This window comes from Bufo bufo, chromosome 6 (assembly GCF_905171765.1).
Source record: "Bufo bufo chromosome 6, aBufBuf1.1, whole genome shotgun sequence".
In the NCBI taxonomy this organism is placed as follows: Eukaryota; Metazoa; Chordata; class Amphibia; order Anura; family Bufonidae; genus Bufo; species Bufo bufo.
In genome coordinates this window covers 433,894,090-433,904,165 of record NC_053394.1, presented here as the reverse complement: position 1 = coordinate 433,904,165, position 10,076 = coordinate 433,894,090, and the positions used below count along the sequence as shown (strand labels likewise).

The 10,076-nt window shown below is 45.5% G+C and overlaps 1 protein-coding gene across 4 annotated transcripts in view; it reads left to right on the top strand.

Annotated features, from left to right (window-relative positions):
* The first annotated feature begins 4,131 nt into the window (after positions 1–4,131).
* Positions 4,132–10,076, top strand: part of GAS7 (growth arrest specific 7) — a 158,109-nt gene continuing 152,164 nt past the window's right edge. For 2 of the 4 annotated variants that reach the window (XM_040436063.1, XM_040436062.1), the window contains exon 1: positions 4,156–4,738. In XM_040436063.1, the coding sequence (XP_040291997.1) occupies positions 4,559–4,738 (180 nt within the window). In that variant the 5' untranslated portion in view covers positions 4,156–4,558. Of the gene's footprint in view, positions 4,739–10,076 lie in introns of all 4 variants that reach the window. The other 2 variants (XM_040436067.1, XM_040436065.1) reach the window with 2 other exon arrangements.

Genomic DNA, 10,076 nt, shown 5'->3' with positions numbered 1-10,076 from the left:
AGTCTGCTGAGCTGTGTATCTAATCCTATCCTGTGTAATACTGTCTGCTGAGCTGTGTATCTAATCCTATCCTGTGTGATACTGTCTGCTGAGCTGTGTATCTAATCCTGTGTGATACTGTCTGCTGAGCGGTGTATCTAATCCTATCCTGTGTGATACTGCCTGCTGAGCTGTGTATCTGATCCTATCCTGTGTGATACTGTCTGCTGAGCTGTGTATCTAATCCTATCCTGTGTGATACTGTCTGCTGAGCTGTGTATCTAATCCTATCCTGTGTGATACTGTCTGCTGAGCTGTGTATCTAATCCTATCCTGTGTGATACTGTCTGCTGAGCTGTGTATCTAATCCTATCCTGTGTGATACAGTCTACTGAGCTGTGTATCTAATCCTATCCTGTGTGATACTGTCTGCTGAGCTGCGTATCTAATCCTATCCTGTGTGATACTGTCTGCTGAGCTGTGTATCTAATCCTATCCTGTGTGATCCAGTCTGCAGAGCTGTGTATCTAATCCTATCCTGTGTGATACTGTCTGCTGAGCTGTGTATCTAATCCTCTCCTGTGTGATACCGTCTGCTGAGCTGTGTATCTAATCCTATCCTGTGTGATACTGTCTGCTGAGCTGTGTATCTAATCCTATCCTGTGTGATACTGTCTGCTGAGCTGTGTATCTAATCCTATCCTGTGTGATACAGTCTACTGAGCTGTGTATCTAATCCTATCCTGTGTGATACTGTCTGCTGAGCTGCGTATCTAATCCTATCCTGTGTGATACTGTCTGCTGAGCTGTGTATCTAATCCTATCCTGTGTGATACAGTCTGCAGAGCTGTGTATCTAATCCTATCCTGTGTGATACTGTCTGCTGAGCTGTGTATCTAATCCTCTCCTGTGTGATACCGTCTGCTGAGCTGTGTATCTAATCCTATCCTGTGTGATACTGTCTGCTGAGCTGTGTATCTAATCCTCTCCTGTGTGATACTGTCTGCTGAGCTGTGTATCTAATCCTATCCTGTGTGATACAGTCTGCTGAGCTGTGTATCTAATCCTCTCCTGTGTGATACTGCCTGCTGAGCTGTGTATCTAATCCTATCCTGTGTGATACTGTCTGCTGAGCTGTGTATCTAATCCTATCCTGTGTGATACTGTCTGCTGAGCTGTGTATCTAATCCTCTCCTGTGTGATACTGTCTGCTGAGCTGTGTATCTAATCCTATCCTGTGTGATACAGTCTGCTGAGCTGTGTATCTAATCCTATCCTGTGTGATACTGTCTGCTGAGCTGTGTATCTAATCCTACCCTATGTGATACTGTCTGCTGATCTGTGTATCTAATCCTATCCTGTGTGATACCGTCTGCTGAGCTGTGTATCTAATCCTATCCTGTGTGATACTGTCTGCTGAGCTGTGTATCTAATCCTATCCTGTGTGATACAGTCTGCAGAGCTGTGTATCTAATCCTCTCCTGTGTGATACTGTCTGCTGAGCTGTGTATCTAATCCTCTCCTGTGTGATACCGTCTGCAGAGCTGTGTATCTAATCCTCTCCTGTGTGATACTGTCTGCTGAGCTGTGTATCTAATCCTCTCCTGTGTGATACCGTCTGCTGAGCTGTGTATCTAATCCTATCCTGTGTGATACTGTCTGCTGAGCTGTGTATCTAATCCTATCCTGTGTGATACTGTCTGCTGAGCTGTGTATCTAATCCTATCCTGTGTGATACAGTCTGCTGAGCTGTGTATCTAATCCTCTCCTGTGTGATACTGTCTGCTGAGCTGTGTATCTAATCCTATCCTGTGTGATACTGTCTGCTGAGCTGTGTATCTAATCCTATCCTGTGTGATACACAGCTCAGCAGACAGTATCTAATCCTATCCTGTGTGATACAGTCTGCTGAGCTGTGTATCTAATCCTATCCTGTGTGATACTGTCTGCTGAGCTGTGTATCTAATCCTACCCTATGTGATACTGTCTGCTGATCTGTGTATCTAATCCTATCCTGTGTGATACAGTCTGCTGAGCTGTGTATCTAATCCTATCCTGTGTGATACAGTCTGCTGAGCTGTGTATCTAATCCTATCCTATGTGATACTGTCTGCTGAGCTGTGTATCTAATCCTATCCTCTGTGATACTGTCTGCTGAGCTGTGTATCTAATCCTATGTGATACTGTCTGCTGAGCTGTGTATCTAATCCTACCCTATGTGATACTGTCTGCTGATCTGTGTATCTAATCCTATCCTGTGTGATACAGTCTGCTGAGCTGTGTATCTAATCCTATCCTATGTGATACTGTCTGCTGAGCTGTGTATCTAATCCTATCCTCTGTGATACTGTCTGCTGAGCTTTGTATCTAATCCTATGTGATACTGTCTGCTGAGCTGTGTATCTAATCCTACCCTATGTGATACTGTCTGCTGATCTGTGTATCTAATCCTATCCTGTGTGATACAGTCTGCTGAGCTGTGTATCTAATCCTATCCTGTGTGATAAGGTCTGCTGAGCTGTGTATCTAATCCTATCCTGTGTGATACAGTCTGCTGAGCTGTGTATCTAATCCTATCCTGTGTGATACAGTCTGCTGAGCTGTGTATCTAATCCTATCCTGTGATACAGTCTGCTGAGCTGTGTATCTAATCCTATCCTGTGTGATACTGTCTGCTGAGCTGTGTATCTAATCCTATCCTGTGATACAGTCTGCTGAGCTGTGTATCTAATCCTATCCTGTGTGATACTGTCTGCTGAGCTATGTATCTAATCCTATCCTCTGTGATACTGTCTGCTGAGCTGTGTATCTAATCCTATCCTGTGATACAGTCTGCTGAGCTGTGTATCTAATCCTATCCTGTGTGATACTGAGCTATGTATCTAATCCTATCCTCTGTGATACTGTCTGCTAAACTGTGTATCTAATCCTATGTGATACTGTCTGCTGAGCTGTGTATCTAATCCTTCCCTATGTGATACTGTCTGCTGATCTGTGTATCTAATCCTATCCTGTGTGATACAGTCTGCTGAGCTGTGTATCTAATCCTATCCTGTGTGATACTGTCTGCTAAGCTGTGTATCTAATCCTATGTGATACTGTCTGCTGAGCTGTGTATCTAATCCTATCCTGTGTGATACAGTCTGCTGAGCTGTGTATCTAATCCTATCCTGTGTGATACAGTCTGCTGAGCTGTGTATCTAATCCTATCCTGTGCGATACAGTCTGCTGAGCTGTGTATCTAATCCTATCCTGTGCGATACAGTCTGCTGAGCTGTGTATCTAATCCTATCCTGTGTGATACTGACTGCTGAGCTGTGTATCTAATCCTATCCTGTGTGATACAGTCTGCTGAGCTGTGTATCTAATCCTACACTGTGTGATACTGTCTGCTGAGCCGTGTATCTAATCCTATCCTGTGTGATACAGTCTGCTGAGCTGTGTATCTAATCTTATCCTGTGTGATACTGTCTGCTGAGCTGTGTATCTAATCCTATCCTGTGTGATACTGCCTGCTGAGCCGTGTATCTAATCCTGTCCTGTGTGATACTGCCTGCTGAGCTGTGTATCTAATCCTACACTGTGTGATACTGTCTGCTGAGCTGTGTATCTAATCCTATCCTGTGTGATACAGTCTGCTGAGCTATGTATCTAATCCTATCCTGTGTGATACAGTCTGCTGAGCTGTGTATCTAATCCTATCCTGTGTGATACAGTCTGCTGAGCTGTGTATCTAATCCTATCCTGTGTGATACTGTCTGCTGAGCTGTGTATCTAATCCTATTCTGTGTGATACTGCCTGCTGAGCCGTGTATCTAATCCTGTCCTGTGTGATACTGTCTGCTGAGCTGTGTATCTAATCCTATCCTGTGTGATACAGTCTGCTGAGCGGTGTATCTAATCCTGTCCTGTGTGATACTGCCTGCTGAGCCGTGTATTTAATCCTGTCCTGTGTGATACCGTCTGCTGAGCCGTGTATCTAATCCTATCCTGTGTGACACCGTCTGCCGTATCTCATCCCCTCCCGTGTGACACCGTCTGCCGTATCTCATCCCCTCCTGTGGGGACATGCAGCGTCCGCCCTCCTCCTGCTGTGGGCTGTGCTCTGGAGCTCTGCTCACTGTTCACACTCCGCTCCCTCCCAGTCCTCGCTCTGCTGCTGGAGGCTCCGCTGCTGCTGCTGCTCCGCTCCTGGATTCCTCAAGGCTTGGACTGCACACCATGAAGGGTTAACTGCCTCCCCTAGGGGCTCCACAGCTGATCCTGTCTGCAGTGGGTCTCCTCGTCCTGCCTGGAGGGCGTCCCCTTCCCCATCCTGCTTGGAGTGGGCACCAGGGGGTCTACTCGTCCTGCCTTCAGGGGGTCCGCTCGCCATCCTGCCTGGACTGGGCACCAGGGGGTCCGCTCCCCATCCTGCCTGGACTGGGCACCAGGGGGTCCGCTCCCCATCCTGCCTGGACTGGGCACCAGGGGGTCTCATCGTCCTGCCTGGAGGGGGTCCACTCCCCATCCTGCCTGGAGTAGGCAGCGGGGGGTCTCCTCGTCCTGCCTTCAGGGGGTCTGCTCCCTATCCTCTGACATGTCTGGCGCTCTGTGTCGGAGTCTCTACGCCTTTTCTGGAGACCAGCACCAACAAGGGCTGAAGTTCGAGGCCGGGGAGGTGATCAGCGTCCTGCAGGTGCTGGAGGGGGGCTGGTGGGAAGGCGAGAAGGACGGCGTGCGAGGATGGTTCCCCGCCAGCTACGTGCAGATCCTGGAGGTAAGTGACCAGAAGGGGTGTCCGGGGTAAGACCCCGTAATATGTAAGCTGCTCCTCTCGTGTGTACTTACTGTGGTTACCTCTAATTATTGGGGTTATGTCTGCTGGAAATAATCAGCAGGTAGGGGGAGGAATGTGAACAATCAGCAGGTAGAGGGGGGGATGTAAACAATCAGCAGGTAGAGGGGAGGAATGTGAACAATCAGCAGGTGGGGGGGGGGAATGTAAACAATCAGCAGGTAGAGGGGGGATGTAAACAATCAGCAAGTAGAGGGGGGGGATGTAAACAATCAGAAGGTAGAGGGGGGGATGTAAACAATCAGCAGGTAGAGGGGAGGAATGTGAACAATCAGCAGGTAGAGGGGGGATGTAAACAATCAGCAGGTAGAGGGGAGGAATGTGAACAATCAGCAGGTAGAGGGGGGATGTAAACAATCAGCAGGTAGAGGGGAGGAATGTGAACAATCAGCAGGTAGAGGGGAGGAATGTGAACAATCAGCAGGTAGAGGGGGGGAATGTAAACAATCAGCAGGTAGAGGGGGGGATGTAAACAATCAGCAGGTAGAGGGGAGGAATGTGAACAATCAGCAGGTAGAGGGGGGGAATGTAAACAATCAGCAGGTAGAGGGGGGATGTAAACAATCAGCAAGTAGAGGGGGGGATGTAAACAATCAGAAGGTAGAGGGGGGATGTAAACAATCAGCAGGTAGAGGGGAGGAATGTGAACAATCAGCAGGTAGAGGGGGGGATGTAAACAATCAGCAGGTAGAGGGGAGGAATGTGAACAATCAGCAGGTAGAGGGGAGGAATGTGAACAATTAGCAGGTAGAGGGGGGGATGTAAACAATCAGCAGGTAGAGGGGAGGAATGTGAACAATCAGCAGGTAGAGGGGGGGAATGTAAACAATCAGCAGGTAGAGGGGGGATGTAAACAATCAGCAAGTAGAGGGGGGGATGTAAACAATCAGAAGGTAGAGGGGGGGATGTAAACAATCAGCAGGTAGAGGGGGGATGTAAACAATCAGCAAGTAGAGGGGGGGATGTAAACAATCAGAAGGTAGAGGGGGGGATGTAAACAATCAGAAGGTAGAGGGGGGGAATGTGAACAATCAGCAGGTAGAGGGGGGATGTGAACAATCAGCAGGTAGAGGGGGGATGTAAACAATCAGCAGGTAGAGGGGGGGAATGTGAACAATCAGAAGGTAGAGGGGGGGATGTAAACAATCAGCAGGTAGGGTTGTTACTGGTACCCCTATAGAAGTATTTACCTATTGTGTTATCATTAGAGGGCGGAGCCAATCAGGCTCAGGACCCAGGGCGGCGCGGGGGTTGCGCTCAGGACCCCGGGGCCACGCTCCTGCGGTTTCGGTCGCTGTCCATGCGAGTGCTGTCACAGAGCTCAGTGTCAGGCGGCGGCCGCTGCTCTGGAAAGTCTCTGCAATTTTGTTCTCTTTAATTCTCTTTTTATATTTTCAGTTATTTATTTATTTTTTTTATGGGTTTTAACCCCTTCCTGACCAGATAACAGGGGAGTAGTATGTGGCCATCTGTAAGTACAACTCTCAGCGGATAAACCTGCGGACCAATAGCATTCCCCCAGGCCTGTCATCAGCTTCCAGGTTGCTGGCATTTGTAGTTCCCCAGGCAGCGCTCTTAGGGTAAATGCGCACGTTCAGGATTTACGTGCGGAGAATCTGCTCTGAAATCCGTGCGGACGATCGGCTTCAGTTGGTGCGGATTTTCCTCTCTTCATTGAAGTGAATTGAGAAAATCCGGTCGGGAAAAATAAAATAAATTCACGTTCTAAAATCCGCACGAAATAAATCTGCGTCGTGTCCAGGAGAATTTCTCATAGAACACAATGTAGACGACGTACGGCGCAGATTTCTCGCACACAGTCCTGCTGGTGAGCATGAGGACCGGCCACCAGATGGCGCCAAGGTCAGGAGTAATGTCTGTGCTGTTCAGGTGCGAGGGAGAAACGTCACCGAACACGGGAAGATGTCACCTGGACACATGGAGTCATGTGACTGCAGATTATCTCACCACTGACCTCTAGAAATCTGCAGAACATCGCTCTGTCCTCTATACCTCCTGAAAGATACATAGTGATATATCCTGCAGAGTATTGCACCTCTCGGCTCGCTCTCTCCTGGTAAATCATGTCAGGTCAGGCTCTGTGTTTCTGAGTCTTCCTCTCTTTGGCAGATTATAATCCCATTGTTAACTCCCCCGCCCGCGATCTGCTGACCGGACCCTGGCGGTGCGGAGTCATTGTTTAATTGTGTATTAGAATTGTCACCAGCATGAACTGGAGCATTGTCAGCGAGCGCTGCGTCACCAAGTCACCCGAGCAGTGTGGAGCTCTCCGGTCAGGCTGAGCTGTCAGTATTACATTGTGCTAGGAGCGGGGTGTCACCCCTGACCTCACCTCAGGGCGAGCAGGCCCGGGGCTGTCTGTACTATAGCGGGTATATCCCTGTAGATAGAAGGCAGTATTATAGTAGTTATATTCTTGTAAATAGGAGGCAGTATTATAGTAGTTATATTCTTGTACATAGGAGCAGTATTATAGTAGTTATATTCTTGTACATAGGAGGCAGTATTATAGTAGTTATATTCTTGTACATAGGAGCAGTATTATAGTAGTTATATTCTTGTACATAGGAGCAGTATTATAGTAGTTATATTCTTGTACATAGGAGGAAGTATTATAGTAGTTATATTCTTGTACATAGGAGCAGTATTATAGTAGTTATATTCTTGTACATAGGAGCAGTATTATAGTAGTTATATTCTTGTACATAGGAGCAGTATTATAGTAGTTATATTCTTGTACATAGGAGCAGTATTATAGTAGTTATATTCTTGTACATAGGAGGCAGTATTATAGTAGTTATATTCTTGTACATAGGAGGCAGTATTATAGTAGTTATATCATTGTACATAGGGGGAAGTATTATAGTAGTTATATTCTTATACATAGGAGCAGTATTATAGTAGTTATATTCTTGTACATAGGTGTAGTATTATAGTAGTTATATTCTTATACATAGAAGGCAGTATTATAGTAGTTATATTCTTGTACATAGGAGCAGTATTATAGTAGTTATATTCTTGTACATAGGAGCAGTATTATAGTAGTTATATTCTTGTACATAGGAGCAGTATTATAGTAGTTATATTCTTGTACATAGGAGGCAGTATTATAGTAGTTATATTCTTGTACATAGGAGCAGTATTATAGTAGTTATATTCTTGTACATAGGAGCAGTATTATAGTAGTTATATTCTTGTACATAGGAGGCAGTATTATAGTAGATATATTCTTGTACATAGGAGGCAGTATTATAGTAGATATATTCTTGTACATAGGAGGCAGTATTATAGTAGTTATATTCTTGTACATAGGAGCAGTATTATAGTAGTTATATTCTTGTACATAGGATGCAGTATTATAGTAGTTATATTCTTGTACATAGGAGGCAGTATTATAGTAGTTATATTCTTGTACATAGGAGGCAGTATTATAGTAGATATATTCTTGTACATAGGAGGCAGTATTATAGTAGATATATTCTTGTACATAGGAGGCAGTATTATAGTAGTTATATTCTTGTACATAGGAGCAGTATTATAGTAGTTATATTCTTGTACATAGGATGCAGTATTATAGTAGATATATTCTTGTACATAGGAGCAGTATTATATTAGTTATATTCTTGTACATAGGAGCAGTATTATAGTAGTTATATTCTTGTACATAGGAGCAGTATTATAGTAGTTATATTCTTGTACATAGGAGCAGTATTATAGTAGTTATATTCTTGTACATAGGAGCAGTATTATAGTAGTTATATTCTTGTACATAGGAGCAGTATTTTGTCCTATGTCTTTCCTCGGTCAGTCATCCACATCCGCTGTGTTCTGTGTGTTATATGGTCACTGTTGTGTTGTTCATCACTTTTACTGCCTTGGGAAGATGGCGGATAATCCCGTATATATATATAAAATGTCATGATTAATAGTTAATTATTAGCTCGTCTCTCCTGTGATCCCGTCTCGGGGCGTTGACACATGCGTCAGCGTGCCGTCTTTCTCGTAGGATTATGAGCATCACTGTATTATGAGAATGAAGTAAAATATGCGATTTCTGTCATAATATTATGTATATAGCGGTATCACATTGGGGGTTCATTCTCCACAAATTAAGAATCTGTAAAACGCGGATACCGACAGTGTACATTCTCCATTTTGTGGAACGTCCGGCTCCTAATTGAACAATCCTATCCTTGTCCGTAATGCGGTTAAGAATAGGACGTGTTCCGGTGTTTTGCGGATAGCAAACGGCGTGCCCTTCGCATCTTTTGCAGCCCCATTGAAGTTAACGGGTCCACATCTGACCCACAGAAATGCGGACAATAAATACGTGTTTGTGCTTTTATAGTGGGCGTCATATTTCCATCAGCTTTGGCGGTTTTATTCCTGATGTCCGGTGTAAATTATCATTTATATAAAATCGGATTATCTTCTGCTCTCGGATTCACCCGGCAACAAAACCATGAAATTACAATGAATTTTCCGGAAAACACAGGACGCTTGTCTTCATGAGGATCTTTGGAGGATTCTTCGCCATCTTTTTGGATTTTTTAGCACAGGCTTCGCGGACACATCCAAAGCACAGTCAGGCGGTGTTTGTGCCACCTGCATCATTCCATCACTTTGGGGGTTAACCTCGTGCGCAGAGAAAGTGCGGCTGTGCTCTAATTGTGTACAATGGCACATTTCACAGGTTGTGAAGTGCGAATGGCGACGTGATAGAAAAATCGCTATTTTTGGAACAATGAAGGTGATAATAATGTCCCGAGACGTCTAGAACGATCACTAAGTGATTCACCAACTGATCAGCGGCAAATGTGAGAAAAGCCCTCCTGCTTGATGAGCAGTACGGAGGCGCTGAGATCGCCCCTCCCCTCTGACAGCAAGCATAGCCAATCAACAAAGCCCTGGGGAAAACTGACACGCCCCTGCAGAGCCCTGTATGCAAGTAGTCCGGTGGGGCTGTCTGCTCCTGGCCTGTCGATTGGCCAGCCTGACGTGTTATAGAGCGGGTAATAAAACCGACAGGAATGTCATCATCTGGAGGGAGGGAGGGGGGGGGGGGGGGTTAAAGTAATTAACCCTTTACCTAGAACACCCAGAGATCAACACAAGACCCAGGATCGCCCTTATTAGTGGAGATTAAACACAGATTCTTTCCAGAAGGTATCTAAGCCTGTCACATGTGTTACGTTCTGCTAAGCTGTTGTACCCAAGCCAGTCCTGTGTGATACAGTCT